Source organism: Erinaceus europaeus, chromosome 11 (genome assembly GCF_950295315.1).
Source record: "Erinaceus europaeus chromosome 11, mEriEur2.1, whole genome shotgun sequence".
In the NCBI taxonomy this organism is placed as follows: domain Eukaryota; kingdom Metazoa; phylum Chordata; class Mammalia; order Eulipotyphla; family Erinaceidae; genus Erinaceus; species Erinaceus europaeus.
This window is the reverse complement of record NC_080172.1, coordinates 44,141,619-44,163,698: the sequence shown is the minus strand read 5'-3', so window position 1 is coordinate 44,163,698 and position 22,080 is coordinate 44,141,619. Positions and strand designations below refer to the sequence as shown.

At 38.0% G+C, this 22,080-nt stretch overlaps 1 protein-coding gene across 7 annotated transcripts in view; it reads left to right on the top strand.

The window, feature by feature from the left end:
* Positions 1-22,080, top strand: part of RERE (arginine-glutamic acid dipeptide repeats) — a 523,083-nt gene that overhangs the window by 229,965 nt on the left and 271,038 nt on the right. For 4 of the 7 annotated variants that reach the window (XM_060201410.1, XM_060201413.1, XM_060201412.1 and 1 more), the window contains exon 5: positions 20,825-20,920. The exons of the other annotated variants lie outside the window; for them this stretch is intronic. In XM_060201410.1, the coding sequence (XP_060057393.1) occupies positions 20,825-20,920 (96 nt within the window). The remainder of the gene's footprint in view (positions 1-20,824; positions 20,921-22,080) is intronic. 7 annotated transcript variants of the gene reach the window in all.

Genomic DNA, 22,080 nt, shown 5'->3' with positions numbered 1-22,080 from the left:
AAACTGTATTGATATCTTTAAATAATAGGTCAGAATTCACTTGTCTTAAAAGTGGAATTTTTGTGTAAAGTGAGAGAAGGAAGGAAAAATGGGGAACAGAAAAAAAAAACCCATTGAGTCCACAAGTGTTTTTCATGCTTACTAACACAAAGACTTTATTACTTTTAAGATATTTATAGAAAGAGGAAAGCCCTGTGATGGTACTTTGTTCCATTTTCAGCCTCCATAATTGAGGAAACTGTTTAGAAATAGTAGATTATGGATATAGTTTTTTAAAAATAAAAATTTTTTACTGCTGGAATTATTGAATTTTTAGAAATACTTATCAGTAATTAAATTATCTAATCTCTCTGTACCCAGCTTCTTATAAAAACAGGATATTATTTCAGTAGTTCTAGAATGTGGTCCAATAATCCACAATTTTTTTCAAGTTGTCACCAGGATATCCTGATGGACAGCCAGCTTTAACACATGGAAGTCTGCCCTCTATTCCTATAAATACAGATCTGATCTTGGCCTGTTTTGGCATGTAGAACTTTTGGAGCATTTCCAAGATCTCTTTTGTGTCTCAAACCTGAGAGCACCTTATGTAATATATATATTTGTTCTCCCATGTAATTTTCTTATCTTTGCCTGCTTTTCCTCATAGTATAACTTTAATTCTGGCTGAACTATAAAACTGCAAAAAAGAAAGAAAACAAATTATGCCTACCAACATGAATTTAATGGAATAGGTGATGAAGATTTGCTGACAAAGACAGCCATTTGTGAAATAAATGTGTTACTGGTTATTGGTGGCAAGTAGGTGGCATGTATAGCTTGCTGGGTTTTCTTGTTTCAGTTTTTCTATTTCTTTTGTTTATACTGTTACCACTGAGAAGCCTCTACAAGTATAAATATAGCGTCCTATTACGACATTTTGCTCTTACCTGACACTGCTGTGGCATGGAGATCATCTTATTTACTTACTAACTTGGGATAATTATAGTAGTACTAAGTATTTGATTATATGTAAACATACCCGGAGTTATCACTAAATTACATTTTCCTAAACATTTGTACAGAGAGTGGCATTATTCTATTAGCATGTAACAGAGTATCAGTCTTCTATTAAGACTAAGCATATTTGTTAAAACAAGAGGGGGATCTACAGATAACAGGATACATTGTTAAAGTCATTTTTAAAAGATAAACAGCTGGCAAATAATAATTGACAGATAGGCATCTTTAATCTGTGGCACTTAAAATGCTGCTATGGTTACTGTAGGTTAAGCAAAAAAGACATGTCTGTAAGACCAGGGATTCTTTAGAAATGGATGAGGAATAACAAAGAATCCAAGGTGACAGTTTAAGGATTGCATGGCAGGAAAGGCACTGTGATTAAATTCCCTGAGGTTGTCACTGAGCTATAAGACTGAAGATAACACTCTTCTATTGCTGAAAACATGAATCAATACTGACTCCTAGATGGGCTAAATTATTAAAAAATGCCTTTCTTACAATGTTTCATTATCTGCGATTTGCCTCAGCTGGTGATTTGTTGGCAGCATGGGGAGATTTGCTAGGTGTTAGTATTAAAATTATTAAGTGATCTGGTGGGAGTCCTCTAGATAATTTCCTTCCATTTTTACAATACTCTTGAGTGGATTTGTGATTTAATTTTGTCTAAGTGACTTTGTAATTTTTTGGAGTTTTTAAACAGAGTGTTGGATACATATCTATACTTTTTTTTTTTTTTGCCTCCAGGCTCTGTGCCTGCAGTATGAATCCACTGCTCCTAGAGGCCATTTACTATTATTATTAGTAGTAGTGGTAGTAAAGATTTTATTTATTTATTAATGAGAAAGATAGGAGAGAGAAAAAAACAGACATTACTCTAGTACATGTGCTGCCAGGGATTAAATTTGGGACCTCATGCTTGAGAGTCCAGTGCTTAATCCACTGTACCACATCCCAGACCACTTGTTGCCATTGTTGTTGTTATTGTTGTTGTTGTTAGATAAGAGAGAAATCAGGAGAGGTGGGTACGGCAGAGAGGGAGAGAAAAAGACACCTGCAGACCTGCTTCACCGCTTGCGAAGCGACCCCCTCTTCCCACAGGTGGGAAACCAGGGGCTCAAACCGGGATCCTTACTCTGGCCCTTGCTCTTGACACCATATACACTTAACCCACTGCACTACCATATCTGTATTTCTTAACCTTGGGCTTTTGTTTGTTTTGCTCTTTCTTTTGTTACTGTGGGTGTTTATTTAATAGATGATTTTAGTAATTGTCTGTCTGAAAGCAACAGATGACATTTGGCTTACAACGTCATACTGATATACATTGGATTTTCATATTCTTTTATGAAGAAAATTAATAAAGAAATTTGACTTGCTCTTTTGTAGTTTTGAAAGTGTGTATTAATTTGTTTGGTGTGATTTCAGCAAACCAAAAAAAAATTTTTTTTTTTTACTTGATGGAGTTAATGCTTGTTGTTAAAATTTTCAGAGGCTCTGGCCGGGCTTGCTTCACGGCGGGTAACAGAGACGCGGAGACAACGGCTGGGCAGGGCAGCTGTATTTCTTTATTCAGGAACAACGATTCACAAACTAAGACAAACTAATCACCAAACAGAACTCTGCTGTCTCTTTGCGGCGGCGCAAGCACTCTCTCTTACTCTGGAACTCAGGAAAAGAAAAGGGGGAATTGTCGTATGCGTTACATTGGTTTGTTCTAGCCCTCCCCAAACCAAGAGAATTGGATCAGTCCAATTAATTTCGCGGGCCTGCTTGGCCCCGCCCCAAGGAACCCTGAGGGAGGGTTCCTGAGTTCATGAGTCCGAGAGTTCCTGAGTTCCAGAGTTCGAGAGTTTGAGGGTTACAGAGTAAGAGAGAGTTCCAGTGTGCCAGAGTTTCAGAGGGTTCCCGAGTACGAGAGTTCATGAGTTCGAGAGTAAGGGAGAGGGTTCCTGAGTTCGAGAGTGCCAGAGTTCCTGAGTTCCTGAGTTCGAGAGTTTCAGGGTTACAGAGTAAGAGAGAGTGCCAGAGAGACAGAGTTCCTGAGTTCCGGAGTTTGAGAGTGCGAGAGTGCGAGAGTTTCTGAGTTCGAGAGTAAGGGAGAGGGTTCCTGAGTTCCAGAGTAAAAGAGAGAGTGCTTGCGCCGCCGCAAAGAGACAGCAGAGTTCTGTTTGGTGATTAGTTTGTCTTAGTTTGTGAATCGTTGTTCCTGAATAAAGAAATACAGCTGCCCTGCCCAGCCGTTGTCTCCGCGTCTCTGTTCACCACCGTGAAGCTAGCCGGCCCGGCAAGAGCCTCAGAAATTTTAACAACAAATGCTTTACAGTGCAGTCATCATGACATGCATATAATTCCATTATGAATTCAACAACCACACTTCTCTTCCACTCTTCCCCCAGAATTTCTTGTTTTCAACAAATCAATTTAAAAAGTGAAACAACTGGGGTTGGTGATAGCATACCTGCTGAGCGCATAAACATATGTGTTACATTGCTGAAGGACCCAGGTTCAAGCCACTGGTCCCCACCTGTAGGGGGAAAGCTTTACAGATGGTGAAGCAGTGCTGCAGGTGTCTCTCTCTGCCTCTCTTCTTCTCTGTCTCCCTCTTCCATCTTAATTTCTGACTGCATCCAACAAATAAATATACTGAAATTTTAAAAAAAAAGTGAAACAATCTTGTGAGCCTTAGGAAGGGAAAAGGAAACTACTGTAGTGCTCTTTTAGTGCATTGATCTTCCTGAAATACAGGTCAAGGGAGAAAAAAAGAAGGAAAATCCCTGAAAGCTAATTCTTTGCCACTGCTCACCAGGCTGGTAATGAAGGAGGCATTGCTATGTAAAAGCATAGTTGGACTTACCTACTGGGCTGATACAACTGGAATCTTCTAGTGAAGTTTGACACTTTCTCTCCTTTTAATTAAAAGTCTGGCTGAGAAGAGAGAAGACTGCTTCAGTGTTTCAGAACTGAGGTATGGGGACTGGGAAGTAGGTAAAGCATCTGTGCTCTTGGGTTCAAGCCCTACCATTACAGAGGGGCACCGAGGGTTGGAAGTTACTCTGTAAATGGAAGAGTGAAATTATGGTGTTCCTCCTTAGTAAGCAAGTTTTTTTAAAAAAAATTTATTTATTTCACTTTTGTTGCCCTTGTTGTAGATATTATTGTTGTTGTTATTGATGTCGTCATTGTTGGATAGGACAGAGAGAAATGGAGAGAGGAGGGGAAGACAGAGGGGGAGAGAAAGATAGACACTGGCAGACCTGCTTCACCGCCTGTGAATCAACTCCCTTGAAGGTGTGGATCTGGAGGCTCAAATTCGTGCAGTGTTCACTTAACCCGCTGCGCTACCGCCCGGCGCCCTGTAAGCAAGTTTTTACAATACACCCTCTTGTTCTCTCACAGTAATCTGGAGGGCACAATTTGTCATTATTGGAATTTCACCGCTCCAGGCTATTTTGAGAGGGGGGTTGGGGGGGTGGGGACGGAACATACAGTGCCAGAGCTTACCCCAGTGTGGTGAGGGCTGTGTTCAGTCATGTGTGGCCTGTCATCTTTCCCATTCATTAAGCATTTTTAAACAACTACTTTGAATATATTTGAAGTTCTGAGTATATTGTTTTATCTGAAATATGTTGCTCTTTTGTGATTTGGGGTAGAATGACAGGAGGGCTGAAATCTAGATAACTTTTGATTTTATTCTCTGCTTGGATAAAAGGATGTGTTCTTGCTTTTGTTTGTTTGAGGAAATATAATTATCCTCACAGTGGCTGCTAAATATCAGCAGTGAGTTGAGCAGAGAAATGGGTCTTTCTTGATGGTGAGATTGATAGGTTTATAAGTCAATAGGACTTATAAATGGTCTCCTTCTCCTCCTCCTCCTTCTTCCTGCAAGGGAGACAGAAACAGCACAGTGCCTATGCAAAAGACTTTCATGCCTGAGGCACTGAAGTCCCTAGTTAAATTCCCAGCACCACCATAAAACAGAGCTAAGCAGTACTTTAGTGTCTGTTTGCCTCTACCTCTCCCTCCCCCTCTTCCTCTCATTAAGAAATAAAATAAATAATTAAAATTAAAAAAAAAATCAGGCCCAGGAGGTTGCACAGTGGGTAGAGCAGGATGCCTACAAACAGGAAATTCTAAATTTAGACCCTAGCATCACATCTACTGGAGTAATACTCGGATTCTCTCGTTAATAAAGGAATTTAAAAAAATCATGTCTATTTACAAGATTGCAATATAAGTCCCATGCTTTAGAGACTTCATTTGTGCAGAAGAAATAATATCTACATATATGCACTTATACAGATAACATTGTGAATCTAATTTGAAAGTCAGTGTTACAGATAGGATTCCTTTCCTATGGCATCAGTCATACAATAGTGATATTATAGGATCAGTTCCTTTTTAGCTAAATCTTTCCGTCATGGGATTTTAATGAACTGGTTTTTTTGTTTGTTTTGTTTTTGTTTTTGTTTTGGACTGGTTTTTATTCTTACTCAGATTTCTGTTGCTTTAAGCTCTTCTTCCCACTGACTTGTTTGGATTATCATTTTAGAGATCTGGTTTATTAAGTCTGAGTTATTTTGAAAACTCAAATGTCTTTAATTTTTTTTTTTCATTTTATTAGGTAGGACAAAGAGAAATTGAGTGGGGGAGGGGAAGATAGAGAGGGAGAGAAAGATAGGAACCTGCAGACCTGCTTGTGAAGTGATCCTCTGCAGGTGGGGAGCAGGGCTTTGAACCGGGATCCTTGTGCAGGTCCTTCCGGTTTGTACTATGTGTGCTTAACCCAGTGCACCACCGTCTGGTCCCTAAAGTTTATTTAGCCTATGTTCATAGCTGCTTTATTCACAGTTGCCAAAGAATGGAAGCAGCCTAAGTGCCCATCAATAGATAATTGAATAAATAAGTTTTGAACATATCCTTCGGAACAAAATGGATAGAACTAGAGGTGATTGTGCCTAGTGAAGTAAATAAGGAAAAGAAAGACAACTATTGGATGGTTTTGTTCATGTGTGGAATGTAGTACATTGAAACATATGAACTTGCAAAAACACTAACAAGAAATGACCAAACTGTCTCTAAAACTGTAAGAACTCTGGTAGTTATTGGAGGGAGAGGGGATGTTACAGAACTTCATTGGTGAGTGTATTGTGGGATTATGCCCCAGTAATTTTAAATAATCTTGTAGATCATTAATAATTTACTAATTTAAAAATCATGAAAAAAATAGTGCTGTTAATGAAAACAATGAGAGGTGAGACCCATTTAGTTTTCTCTTTTAACTGAACCATTCCATAGACATCTACTTTTGATTTTTAGAAGTGCTAAACTTGGTATTCCTCTCAGATTTTTTTTTTTTTTAGGGGGAGTGGGATGTCATTAAGTATCTTTACATACTATGTCAGCATTATTCCCAAAAATAGGTCACACAAAATCATAGATATGTGAAACTAATTCACTAGAAGAATTTCTTTTATTATTCAAATTTAGTCATTTATAAAAGTAGAATATTAGTGCAGCTCTTTAAACTTCTAAGTCATAAGTAGATATTTTGGCATACTGATTGGAGATATTTTGTGCTTGGGTCAACTTTTTTCAGGGAAAATCTTAACATCTCATGAGCAGAAACTACATATACACAAATATCAAGGTGTTTATAAATAGAAGGCTCACTTCTATCAATCTTCATCTTTATTTTAAAACATTTTTATAGATTCATTTTATTTATGACAGAGATAGAAAAGTCAGGGCAGCATTCTGGTAAATTCATCATGTGGGAACAACTCAAGACCTCATGCTTAAAAATCCTCTGCAACTATGTACTAGTCATACAGATAAAAAAATCCTCTGCAACTATGTACTAGTCATACAGATAAAAAAATCCTCTGCAACTATGTACTAGTCATACAGATAAGTCATGCAGATAAGTAGTCTTACTATTATTTATTAACAGATGATACAGCAAGTGTTTTCTGTCAACAGCTAGATGATAAATGTTTTCAGCATTGTCTTCTCTATGGCAACTATTCAGCTTATCTAAGATAATATGTGGCAGTGAGGAATTAAGTTTGATGGCTGAGGGTTTGTAATTTGATGACGCCAGAGCTAGTATAAACTTTTGAAGATTATTCCTCTGAAGAGGTTCACTCTAAACTTTGTTACCCAATTTACTACAGCCTCGTGTCTCTTTAAGAACTGTGTGGTATGCAGTTAATAGAAAATATGGAAGATTAAATATACATAATAAATATATTCCACTTATGTATATTAAATATACATAAGTGGAATATATTCTAATATATGTTCTAATTTTCTTGTATGAGTCTTTGTCATTTCAACTAAAAAGAAAGTTTTGGGATGAGGAAATAGCAGTGAGATTTGGAGTTCATAGGTACAAACCCTGATAAGCACCATAAGCCAGATCTGAGCTTTCTATCTGCTTCTAGTAAGAAGCATGCCTAGTAGTTAATGATTCATATGGATAAATACTTAAATATTTGTTGCTGATAAAGTATTTGATGCATAGAGAAAAATTACCCAAATAAAATTTAATCCTAAGTCATAGATGAAATGACTGATCCTAACCATCAGTTTCTTAATATGTTTTTGGAAGCAACACCATTCTGGAAAGTGAGTGTGCATGGATCTGGAACAGCACACCAAAAGAAGAGCCCAATGGGTGGGGGTACATAGCATACTGGTTATGCAAATATTTTTTCATACTTGGCCTCCAAAGACTCAGTTTCACTCTCTATACTACTTTCAGCCTTTTAGATACAGACAGACTATTTTTGAACTGTTAATGACTTTTTAAACATATGTACATGGTCAAAGCTATATCTTAATAAAATAAAATTAGAGATAGAAAAGATAATTAAGGAGCTTCTAAAACAGTTTAGATAAACCATAGTGAAGGCCTAGCCCCCAAGATGCTGTTGATAAGAAAGGAAGAGCTTGGAGTTAACAAGCAACATTTTTCTGCCCTGCAGCTTTTTCATTCAAGTAGAGAGACAGGAAGACAAAGATGAAAGATATCACGGCACCAGAGCGACTTCCTGTGTCATAGAACCTTTACTTTAAACATGCTGTTTGGTGTTTTAAAATATTCTCACAATCTTGTAGCCTACTACTAATCACAAATAAAGAGCAAACAACAACAACAAAAGAAAGATCAAAAGAAAAGAATTTATTCAACTGTGTTTCCTCAAAAATGGTAGATCCTACAAGATACTTAAGTTGGATAGTGTTCCTGCTTTGTCATGGGCATGACCCAGGTTCCAGTCCAGCTCCATTGCATTTGATGGAAATTTTCAGTGCTCTAGTGTCTTATTCTATGTTTTTATCTGGAAAAAAAAAAGTGGGTTGGGTGATGGCACACCTGGTTGAGCACACATGTTACAGTGCATAAAGACCTGGGTTCAACCCCCTAGTTCCCATCTGCAGGGGGAAAGCTTTGTGAGTGGTGAAGTATGGCTGCATGTGTCTGTCTCTCTCTTCCCATTTCCCCCTGCATTCTTCATTTCTGGCTGTCTCTATCTAATATATGAATAAAGATAAAACAAATTTTAAGTAATAACAGCAACAATAATAATAATGAAAACAGAATGCTGGTATTTTACCAGTTGCTGTGAGTAGAAACTTGTTTCAGGGCCTGGGCAGTGGCACATCTGGCTGAGTGCATGTGTTATCATACACAAGGACCTAGGTTCAAGCCTCTGATCCCCACCTGTAGCTGAGAAGCTTCATGAGTCATGAAGCAGGACTGCAGATATCTCTCTATGTTTCGTTGTCTATCACCCCCTCCCCTCCCAATTTTTCTCTGTCCTATCAAGTAAAAAGAAAAGAAAAAAGGGGGAAAAAGGGGGAAGGGGGCAAATGGCTTGTGGGAGCAGTGGATTCACAGCACAGGCACTCTCAGCAATAACCCCCAACAATATTTGGGTGAAAACAATATTTTTGTTTAATAAACTGACTTATTTAAAACAGGGTTTATTTTAAACTAATTTTCTTTTACTTTTTTTAATATTTATTCCCTTTTGTTGCCTTTGTTGTTTTATTGTTGTACTTATTGTTATTATTGATGTTATTGTTGTTAGATAGGACAGAGAGAAATGGAGAGAAGAGTGGAGACAGAGGGGAAGAGAGAAAGATAGACACCTGCAGACCTGCTTCACCACCTGTGAAGCAATTCTCCTGCAGGTGGGGAGTCAGAGGCTCGAATGGGGATCCTTGTGTGGGTCCTTGCGCTTTGCGCCCCCTGCGCTTAACCTGCTGCGCTACTGCCCAACTCCCTATTTTAAACTATTTTAAACTGGTTTTTTTTAGGACTTCTATGATAGAATGACAATGGAGTGCTTTTTCTTTCAACTCACTTAATAGTATTTGGGGGGGGGAAGCATTTGTCCTCCCCATTCTAAAGGTCACACATTTTTCTCAGCAAAGAATTGAAGAAAAACATGATATCCAGGTATATTAAACTTTATTTTTAAAAAAACAGTCACATGTTAGGGCATGAGAGGGAAAGAGAGAGAGAAAGAGAGATTTTGCTCACATGTGAATATGGAGAGCAAAGGTTCAGCCGATTAAAACCAAAGCCCCACCTACACCCTTTAAGCCACACCTGTAACCACTCCTATTTTCTGGTGATACCTTCTCCCTCAATAGAACAAATGGGTAGATGGGAGAGAAACTTGACTTTAGTTTCTATGTAGGAACGTCATATTATTAATGTAGAGCTAGATAGAGGATTTAACATTTTAAACTGTAAGTTGTCCCTTTTGTCTAAGAAAACTTAATTTTTTCCTTGGGTTGTTACATCATATTTATTTATTTATTTAAATTTTATTTCCCTTCATTCAGGTTGAGTATCTGTTGTGAGCAAGGCAGTTTAGCTCTTGTGAATTAGTTTTCTGGGTGCTAATTTTAGTGGTGCTACCTACATGCAGTGATTCTTAAAACCTCTGAATGTTTATTCACTTTACACATTAATTTGCATGGCATTCACATTTTGTTGCATGGTGTTAATATAGGTAAGGAATCATAGACCTAGAGCTTGATTTCAGTTGCATTTACCAAATATTGATTTCTTTGTAAATGCAAAGAGACAATAACCTGTAAATTCCCTAGGTAGTTGATTCCACTATCTACTATTCTGCGTAGAATAAATTTTCTTGGGCCATATTTTATTTACTGCCAGTTAGAACTCTGACAGTTTGTCTTGTTAGCCTTTCTGACATAGTATTGGTAGAGCTCGAAAATAACTGCCTACATTCTTCTCTATAATGATTTCCTCCTTGAATTATAAAGCATGGCAGCTAAGAGATGGCTCTATTATGTGTTAATTGCCAAGAGTATTCTATTAACATTTTCTTTTGACAGTAAAACTTTTGAATTTAGAAGATTAGGGAAGTTACCTTGATCTTTACCAAAAAAAAATTTTTTTTTTCTTTTGATTGTGGTAATGTTTGTTAAAAAAGCTATATGCTGGGGGCAGTGAGATCATTTTGAGATCATGTGCAGGATGCAGATTCAAGCCCAAAGTACATGACAAGGTGTGTTAAACCACTGGGGGGAAGCGTTAGTACCATGATATATCTGTCTCTTTGAATCAATCTCTTTCTCTCTTTCCCTTTTTCTCTTTGGGGAGAAAAAAAAATCAGTCTGAAGAAGTGAAGCCTGGGTGACAAATACAAAAAGTGTTACATGTTTGAGAAGTAGAATTTTCATACCTCTTCATGGTGTATTACCATATCACCGACTATCAAAGTACCAGCATCTCTCCACAAATGTTGGTCAGACCCTTCCCTCATACTTTCTTGCAGAGATAATCATTGGTGATAGGCAGAGAACTGGAGCATGTATTTCTACACATTTGTGGAATTTAATTTTCACCAGTCCTGGTGACTATGTATGAATAATAACTAACTACACAGAAAAGCATAGCTTTTCACTTAAAGGTTTAGCTTTGGGACTCCAAGCCAGAACTTCAGAGAATGTCTCATTGTTCTTAGAGACTGAAAATTTAATATATCTTCTGACTTGGAGGGCTTCTTAATTTCTTTGGGACACTTACCAAAAAATAAGGACTTGCTTTGCCGCTTTGTTAATAGCATTAACAATGCTCCCTTTTAGTGTGTATTTATTTTTTCATAGACAGGATCTTTTACTATGTCATATTATAACACAGATAACAGATGCCTCTAGCTCTGAGCTGTGATTTGCAACATGTCCTGCCTTTTGATTGTTTCTTTCAACTTGGATAGCTCTCTCTTTGTTAAAGGGCCAAGTCTCTTTGTTAGTGAGTTGCTCTGGGAAGAGGATTCCTTAATATTTGAAAGCTTAATATTCAAACTTGTAATAGTTTCTTACAGCCCCACTGCTGTACTTTGCTTGTCTTAATGTAAATGATAGATGCTCTGGCTGCTTGTGTTCAATAATTGGATGTGAACTGTATAATCTGGGTGACATTTCATGGCAAAAGTGAGGGTACTATGATGGTACTTGATTTTAGTGTTGGTGATTTTAGATTTAAAGGTAGAAACCATAATGGAATTTAATTATGAGACCATGTATTCAAAGATTAGTTCTATACATTTGTAATACTCTTAGTTGTTAGGTTAACTGTTTGGTTATTGTATATGACTGTGTGTGTGTGTGTGTGTGTGTGTGTGTGTGTGTGTGTGTGTGTGATTTATAATGCCAGTGTGTGCAGTGCAGCAATAGAAATGCTAATAAGGCTGTGTATGAGGAGGCTACCATCAGTACAATGTCAGCAGCTTGCTGCCAAATAGTCTTCTTGGAAAGACATAATCTGTATTCAAAGATTAATTTGTGGAAATAGTAAGCAAACAAATTTTAAGATAAAAATAGTACTTATTGTATGTTCTTAGAGGAGGTCTCAGTGACATCTTATTGACATTCTCTCTTTTTAAAGTGTGTATATAGCATGGGTAGTGTAATCACAGGATTAATTGCGATTGGCGAGTCTCTATTTTCACTTTAGGACTAGTACTATAAGAGTGTGTTGAGTGGAACATCTTGTATTCGATAAGTGACTTTTTAGATTTCATATTTAAAGGTTTTTTGCCTTTTTAAATTCTGCATCACTGAGTATCTTTGATATGAGGTGACTCTGTGAAGGATGTTAAGACATGTATGGAGGGCAAAGGAGCATGTGACATTCATCTACAAGCAACTGCAAATGTGACTGCTTTATAATTATTTGCTTTACGTTTCTTAGAAGTTTTTAGTTTGTTTTGATTTTTTTGTTGTCATTGTTGGGGCTGCACTACTCTGGGCCAACTTTTTCAGATAGAACAGCATAGATGGTAGGGGGTAGAGGTAGGGTGACCACAGAACCAAAACTTCCTTAACTGTGTTGGGCCTGAGACTTGAATGAAAAAGCGGGTGCACTATTAGATGAGCTATCTTTACAGTCCAAATTCTTAGATGTTTAAATTGTAAAAGATTGGCACAAATAGTTGTGATGAAATTGGCTTATTTCTGTTCATTTCATTTTATTCTTAGCAGTCTTCTGAAGTTTCCAGCTCAGTCAGGAATGGCGAGAGAGAGAGAGAGAGAGAGAGAGATCCAGAAACATACCAAAGTGGAAAGAAAAGAGGGAGAAAAATGTAAAGACCTTTGATTAAAAAAAGAACTTTAATATAAATAAAACAATTAGTGACCTTAAAAGTGGCTTTCAATAGGTAATATAAAAATCAAAACACATTAAAAGGTACACTAGAAAGCCAGACCTTGATTTGCTTGATTTTTCTTCATACCTAACACCCATGCAGATAATCATTACTGCAATCCATATGTGTTCCTCCAAGATTTATGTACAGGAAAATATAGCTATAAGTATTAAATTTAGCTTATTCTATAGCTTCCTCTTAACAATATGTTGGGAATCTTCACACATGGGTACATAAAGCATTTCCTTCCTAAAACATTAAGCATAATATCCATTTGTGTGCTTGCTTCATAATTTATTAAATTAGTTCCCTGTTGAATTACTGAAGTGAAAAATGCTGTTAATTTTGCCTAGTGTGTATTGAAGTATATCTTTAGAATTAATTGTATTACATAATATTGCTGGGACTGGGTGTTGGTGCACCCAGTTGACCATACATAGTACTAAGCGTAGTATTGCCAAGGAAACAGGAAAATGTACTTATAATGTTGATAGAACTACAAAATTGTTCTCTATACTTGTTGTGCCAACTCTTATTTGTAGAAAAGAATCTTAGAATTCATTCCATATAGTCTAGCCAGGCAAGTATGTTTGGTATTTGCCAGTGTAAACATATATTCTTGGTGTAAGTTAAATTTGCATATTAGACATTTCGGTCCATACCCCTGCCCCCTTATGGGGCCTTGCATATTTGGAGCATATCTCATCAGTATTAAGCAAACTTTTTCATTCATTTTTTCCCTTCCCTTCTAGTTATAGAGAGGGACAGATATCACAGTGCTGCTGCACCGCCTACTGTAGAGCTCCCCACATACCTTAGTGCTTTAGGTGGTGTCAGGGCTGGAACAGGAGATCTGGTAAGAACATGGTAAAGCTCACATTTTACAAGATGAGTTATTTCTTAGCCTCTCAGTCTTTATTATATATATTTAGTTTTTTGATAGAGACAGTAATAAAGAAGGAGAAAAAACACCCACAGCACTGTTTCACTATTGTGAAGCTTCTTCCCCCCAGCAGGTGGGGACTTAGGCTAGAGCCCTGGTCCTTGTGCACTGCAATGTGTGCACTTAGCTAGGCACAGCACCACTCGCCCCAGCTCAATTTTAACCTATTTAAGTTTATTTAATAATGAGAGAGAATGGGGCTTGGTGGTGGTGCACCTGATTGAGTGTACATGTTACCATGTACAAGGACCCAGGTTTAAGCCCCAATCCCCACCTGCATGGAGGAAGCCTCTTCTTCTTCTTCTAGTATTTGCCCTTCTTCCGTAGCCAGTTAATGGCTTTGAAAGTGACTGGGATCCATGTGGATTCAGTCGGCTAGGAAGGGTCGTCAGTTTCCCCAATGAGTGGGTACTCACGGGATGCACCACGGGAAGGTCGATCCAATGCATCCCGAGGAAGCCTCTTAAGTGGTGAAGCAGTGCTGCAGGTGTCTCTTTTCCTCTGTATCTCTGCCCTTCCTCTCAGTTTCTCTCTGACTCTATCCAATAAATAAATAAAATAAAGATTGTATTAAGAAAATAATGAGGGGGCCAGGCTATGGTGCACCTGGTTAATTAAGCACATTATACTGTGTGCAAGGACCTGGGTTTGAACCCTGGCTTCCTACCTGCAGACCTGCTTCACCTAGAGCGGTAAAGCAGGTCTACAGCTGTCTATCTTACTCTCTCCCGCTCTATCTCCCCACCCCCAATTTCTTTGGTCTATCAAATAAAATAGAAAGAAAAAGAAAAAAATAGCCTCCGGGAGTGATGCATTCATAGTGCAGGCACTAAGTTCCAGCAGTAACCCTGGAGGCAAAAATTAAAGATTAAAATATATAGTATTATATATATATATATATTAACAATAATGAGAGAGCATGTGTGCACTCATGTGATAGCAAGAACACTAGAGGATCACTGGCACACACATAAATATGGATCCAACTCTGGACTTCATGATTGAGAGTCCAATACTTTTCTCTCTGCCTTTAACCAATTTAATTTTGGTATAAGTTAGGTGGTGTGAATATAACTCATTTTTTATCCTTAGGTGACATCCCAGTCTCGAGCAAATTATTAAATAGTTCATCTTTTCACATCATTCTGAAATGGCATCTATTTTGTAGAATAAATTCTTTAGAGTAATTTAAAACTAACAATGATGTGCCGTTATCCTTACAGTGCAAGGGTAAATGCAGTTATTCCTTTAATTCTCTCTTTGTTCTTATATCGGTCCAATTTTAAGTTGACTAGTTTGCCTAGTGGCTTCACTTACGTACCTTTAAATTGACACTAACATTTGTTTCCATGTTTTTTTATCAGTCCAACCCTAATTTTAAAGAAAGTACAAAGATCTATTTTTCTGAATCTTATAATAAGTTGCCAAATGATGTTCCATTAATCCCTATTACTCAAGTGTGAATTTTTATAGACAAGATACTGTCTTACATATCTAATTTAGTGACCATATTTACATTACCGCTGATATGATACTCTGTTGCTGTCTAGTCTTCAGGCCTGTTAACATGTTTAATTAGTTGTTTTACTGTCTTTTATAGGATCCAGTTCAGATTTGATCTTATATTTGGCTGTCATGTTACCTTTGTGTTCTCTAACTTGGAACAATTAAGTCTTTCCTGACCTTCTTTCAGGCCAGTTTTGCAGAATTTTTTTTCCCTTCCCTCCTCGTTACTGCCTCCAGGGTTATCACTGGGTCTTGGTGCTGGCACTGCAAACCCACTGCTTTCAGCAGCTATTTTTTTCCTTATTCATTTATTTATTTATTTAATAGGGCAGAGAGAAATTGAAAGAGGACAGGTAGATAGGCTGAATAGAGAAAGACAGATACCTGCAGATCTGCTTCACCACTTGTGAAGCATGGGGTGCAGGAGTTTGAACCTATGTCCTTGCACTTGGTAATATGTATGCTTAACCCAGTGAGCCTTGGCCTGACTCCTAGAGTGCTCTTCATTTTGCATTTGAATGGTATTCATTATTTGATTCAGTTTAGAAATTTATCTTGGTGCAGGCATTCTTGAATTGTTTGTTCCATTATTGGTCACTTTGACTGCTTGATTAAAATTAGATTTAAGAGGCCTTTAAAGAGTTACTTATTTTTTTTAATGTGAGTTTGGGGAGTGAACTGATAATGTAAAATACCACTGAACATCTCCCACTACCCAATTTTCTTTTTTCTTTTCTCATTATATATATATATATATATATAGAGAGAGAGAGAGAGAGAGACTTTTTTGTCATTTGTAGTTAGTATTTTGTTGATAGATGTATTGTGACTATAAATATGTCCTGTTCTTTAAGTCACATCACACTTTGAATTATCATCTTCAAGTACCTTTGAGAAAACTGCTAACTAAGTGTTTAGCTTTTTCCTGTCCTTTTTCTAAGGGGTGGAGGAATAGGGGAAGGGCCTGTAGTTCTATTAGAATATAAACTATCAAGACAGAGTCTTTTGTTTTTCCTGTTTTTCCTCTATCCTGAATCCTCAGCCTTATCTCTTGACCTAGTAGATGCTCATTAAATGCTGTTTGCATGATTTGAGGAAATTGTGCCTAAAATCAATAGTTGCTTTTATTTCTTTATTTTGATAACTTTCATGGTATTCTGAGAATTTTAGGAGGCCCTATAAAATAGCAAACTAGAACTTTTATCTGGCAAGCTATTTTATTAAAGAGCAAAAGATTGGTCATTTGTTGCATTAGGTAGAAGTGTCACAGCTAATTTAGAGTTACCTTGTCCACATTTTGAAGAAGGAATTTAGATGAGAGTGTTGTTTTTCTAGCATTCACTGGCACACAAAACTTTTTCAGCTTAACCAATTCATCAATTCTAAAAAAAGAATTTAGCTTTCTGTGGTAATGAGAGTCAGAATGGGGGTGGGCATAGAACTGTGGTGATGAGTGCTATATGGAATTATACCCCTGTAATCTTTGGCTTTGTAAGCTATTATTAAATCACTAATAAATTTTTAATTTTTAAATTTTATTTATTTATTGGATACTGACAGAAATTGAAGGGTGGGGGAAATAGAGAAGGAGGCAGAGAAACACCTGCAGCACTGCTTCACTATTTGTGAAGCTACCCTACTGTAGTTGGGGACTAGGGGCTTGAACCAGGATCCTTACACATTATAAACATGTATGCCCAACCAGGTGTATCTGGCCCCATAATTTTTTTTTAATAAAGAAAGAATTCCTATGTAAGAGAGTGATGTTGATTACATAGCCATATATTGACACGTTTCAAAACTTGTAAATAGAGGGCTGGGCAGTAGCACACTATTTAAGTGCACATATCATGAAGCACAAGGATCCCAGTTCAAGCCTCCTGCTCCCCATTTGCAGGGGGGGGTCGCTTTGCAAGTGGTGAAGCAGGTCTGCAGGTGTCTATCATTCTCTTCCCCTCTCTGTCTTTCCCTCCTCTCTCAGTTATCTATGTCATATCTAACAATAATAACAGCAACAACAACAATGGGAAAAAGATGCTGGCCAGGAGCAGTGGATTCATAGTGTCCGCACCAAGGCCCAGTGATAACCATGGAGGCAAAAAACAAACTTGTAAATAGGCTCATTTAATTCTATATAAACTCTATCAATAAAATTGATATACAAAGGAAATTGATAAACATATACAAATCTGAACCAAAATCAAAGCAACAAACAACAAAATGCAAAATGTAAAAGGTATTGAGTTGTCAGAAAGGTCATGACTCATATTTGCATAGAAATACAGAAAAGGGGGCTGGGTGATGATGCAAATGGTTGAGCTCACATGTGACAGTGCTCAAGGACCCAGATTCAATCCTCCCAGTCCCTACCTGCAGGGGGAAAGCTTTGTAAGTGGTGAAGCAGGTCTGCAGGTGTCTCTATCTCTGTTTCTCCGTACCTTCTTAGTTTCTGGCTGTCTCTATCCAATAAATATACTAAAAATTAGAAAAATAAATTAATTAAATTAAAACTTAAGGCTGGGGATATGGATCGACTTGCCAAAACGCATGTCCAGTGGAGAAGCAATTACAGAAACCAGCTCTTCTACCTTCTGCACCTCAAAAACAACCTTGATCCATACTCCCAGCAGGGGACAAGTAATAGGAAGAAGATAAGAGGGCTCTGAACTCCAGCTCCATCAGCACCCAGAGAGAGAGAGGAGGAAAAGGAGAGGGACAGATGGAGGTAGTAATGTCATGAGTGGCTTGGAAGGGAAGAGAGAATTGGATCAGGAAGAAAAATAGGGCAATTATGTATAGATGTAGACAGTTGTAGAGATGATGGCTGGCTCATGTGGTGGCTTGCAGTGGGGCAACTGAAGATCCAGAACCCTGGTGGTGGGAATGAAGTTGATTTACACCCCTGTTGACATTTAATTTTGTAAATCAATATTAAATCACTAACAAAATTATAAAAAGTAAGGGGTCAGGCGGTAGTGCAGCATGTTAAGTGAACATGGCACGAAGCACAAGGACTGGCATAAGGATCCTGGTTCGAGCCCCTGGCTCCCCACCTGCTGGGTGCTCACTTCACAGGCAGTGAAGCAGGTCTGCAGGTGTCTGTCTTTCTCTCCCTCTCTCTGTCTTCCCCTCCTCTCTCCTTTTCTCTCTGTCCTAGCCAACAACAAGGGCAACAAAAGGGGGAAAAAATAACCTCCAGGAGCAGTGGATTCCTGGTTCAGGCACCAAGCCCCAGCAGTAGCCCTGGAGGCAAATAAATAAATAAATAAATACCCCCCCAAAAGCAGAAAAATATATCGTGACATTTCCGACATCCCAACCCAATAAAACTTCTTTCTGGAAAGAAAGGCAGAGGATAAAAGATCTTTAAAATGTTTTACTTCAAAATATGTTAATACTTACATATGTTGCATTGGTAATTGAACAGGATAGGGACTCCTTCTGACACACAAAAAATATCTTGCTTTAAAATGAATTGTGGCCGACAACAACAATAATAACTACAACAATAAAACAACAAGGGCAACAAAAGGGAATAAATAAATTAAATTTAAAAAAATTAAAAAAAAAAAGGGACTCGGGCTGTAGCACAGCGGGTTAAGCGCAGGTGGCGCAAAGCACAAGGACCGGCATAAGGATCCCGGTTCCAACCCCGGCTCCCCACCTGCAGGGGAGTCGCTTCACAGGCGGTGAAGCAGGTCTGCAGGTGTCTGTCTTTCTCTTCCCCTCTCTGTCTTCCCCTCCTTTCTCCGTTTCTCTCTGTCCTATCCAACAACAACGACAACAACAATAATAACTACAACAATAAAACAACAAGGGCAACAAAAGGGAATAAATAAATAAAATTAAAAAATTAAAAAATTTAAAAAAAATGAATTGTGGCTCTGGTCGTATGCTCTGTGATTTTCTTTCTATTTTTAAAGCAGCACTTCCTCAGCCCAATTCACACTGATAGATTATATGAGAATTAACTAAGTCTTCTCATTTCCTGCTTTCTGTCTTTCCTCTCAGTAGGCCAGTGGGCCTTTGTTGTCAGGCTTATGGGCTTAGACAAGCTATCAGGGTTTGTTTGTATTGGAAACATGACTACAAGAACACTTACAGATTAGCAGTTATTTAAGGTCACAATCTTTGTTTTGGTTTAAGATATTTCAGACAATACAGACCTGTTAACATAAAGTAAAATAGAAAAAAAATTTTAGGGTTCACACTGAGTTCCCTGCTCCCACCCCATTTTTTCCAACCAGGGTTATAGCTGGTACTCAGTACCTGCCCAACTCCACAGCTCTTGGCAGCCATTTTTATTTTCATATATAGGAAGAGAGAGATTGGAGAGATAAGATACCTACAACATTGAACCTCTCCATCCATGTCCCCCATTTCCCCCTCCACCCCAACAAGTGAGAACTGAGTGAGGGCTTGAATCCTGGTCCTGGAACATAGTAAAGTGTATATTCTATTGGCTAAACCACCATTCAACTTAGGTTTCTCTATTTGATCCAGTGTTTTCATTTTGATTATTGGCAAGTTGAAAATGTTTGCTAGTTGTAATTGGCATTCTGTTATTATTGCAGGTTGGCTTGATTTAAATGAGTCATTCCTAAACCTACATCATGCTCCTTAAAACTGCAAACACCTAGTTTCAAAAATATCTGTGCTACCAAAAGATTTTTTTTTATTTTACAATGTTATCAGCTCTGGATTATAGCTGTAATTTAGAAAGAAAGTAATGGTGCAGAAATGTTTTCTAGATACCTTCAAAAAGAGGAATTGGTGAATTCATACATACATAAAAGATGACTCAGTGCAGTAGTCCTTGCATCCTTGCTTTACCAAGTGAACTATCTTCTTGTCCCCATGCCTTTATATTTTGATTCCATACCAATGGAGAAATGATTTTTTTTCATTACCTTTTTTGAACCTATCAAATATTTGCATTTTTGTTTGGGTTAATCTGTTAACACACACACACACACACACACACACACCTCTGTTTTGTTCTTTCTTTTTTTTTTTTTTTCCCCTTCAGTGTTATCACTGGGGGATCTGTGCCTGCACTATGAATCTACTACTCCTGTGGCCATTCCTCCAGTCCTCCACTTTTTTCCCCCTTGGATAGGATAGAGAGAAATTGAGAGGGGAGGGGAGTGAAAGAGAGAGGAAATGGGAAAGATAGACACTTGTGGACTTGCTTCACCACTTGTGAAGTGACCCCCCTGCAGGTGGGGAGCTGAGGGCTTGAACTGGGATCCTTGCGTGGTTCCTTAGGCTTCATACTATGTGCACTGAACCCAGTGAGCCACTGCCTGGCCCCCAGAAATCTGTTTATTTAATAAACAATACATCATAAAAAACAATGATTTTGAAAATTATTTCTCATTACTGAAACCTGCATTTCAACACATATTTAAATATTTTATTCATTTATTATTTATTGCATAGAGATAAATGGAGAGAGAGGGAGAACATAAAAGACAGAGGAAAAGAGACCTGCAGCACTATTTTATTTTATTTTATTTTACTTTATTTTATTTTATTTATTGCCACCAGGATTATCGCTGGGGCTCAGTGCCTGCACTACAAATCTGCTGCTCCTGTAGGCTATTTTTTTTCCCTTTTGTTGCCCTTGGTGTTTATTGTTGTTGTTGCTATTATTGTTATTGCTGTCATTGTTGTTGGATAGGACAGAGAGAAATCAAGAGAAGATGGGAAGACAAAGAGAGGGAGAGAAAGACCCCTGCGGACCTGCTTCACCGCCTGTGAAGCGAAATCCCGGCAGGTAGGAATCCAGGGGTTCGAACTGGGATTCTTACGCTGGTCCTTGAGCTTTGCACCATGCGCACTTAACCCCCTGCACTACCTGCTCCCACCCCCACCCCCAGCACTGCTTTATCACAAATGCCAGGGCTTGAACCTGGGTCCTTGTGCATTGTAGTGTGCACACTCAACCAGGCGTGCCATTTGCCTGCCCTGTTTCAGTACATTTTCCCATGCATTGTAACCAGTTATTTGTACAATATGGCTGTAAGGACTGAGTCCCACCTGCTTGCTTCAGCCTTTCTCTAGAAGAAGAGGAAGAAGATGTAATCCTCTTTATGGCAATCTTTTAAAAGATTATGATGCAATCTTTAAAAAACAGTTTTTGGATTGAGTGTCACAGGTGGCAAAACTGAATTTGTTGCTTTGGCTCTAGTACTTAAGGTAGTAAGCACCTTAATCAAAAGGATATCGTTTGTTTCTGTTTCTTTCATTTATTTCATCAAGCTAGTTCTGAGTAGACCCATGTGTTCCCAGTTTATGACTATTTGGAATTGCCAGTAAATATTGTGTTAGGAGTTTTCTATAGAATTAGAAGCACCAATAGGATATTGTGTGGCACGTGCGCGCGCGCACACACACACACACACACACACACACACACACACACACAGAGAGATTTATTATAGGAATTTTCCTAAGGTTTTAGATAGTAAGATGGCCCTAGTCTTCTGTCTGCAAGCTGTAAAACAGCTTGATAAAAATCAGTCTAAATTCAAAGGTCTATCTGTGAATAGGTAGGTGTGTGTGTGTGTGTGTGTGTGTGTGTGTGTGTGTGTGTGTGTGTGTGTGTGTGTGTGTGCGCGTGCACGCAAGAGGGAGGGAGGGAGTGACAATTCCCAATTCGAGCCAAATTCTTGAGAATTGTGAGTCTGCTGATAAAAGTACTGAAGTCTGAAGGACAGGGAATTACGTACATCTCAAAGAAAAGAAATTTTACCCAATGGGTTGATTGTTACCTTATCCATATTAGTAACAACAATTTCCTATACTCGTTTTACTGAATGAAATTATAGTCTCTTTCAGAAATAACTGAAGGATAAACTAAGAAATAATGTTTTGACAGTTATCAGGACATTTCCTTAGCATAGTGAAGTTGACTCATAAAATTACCATCATACC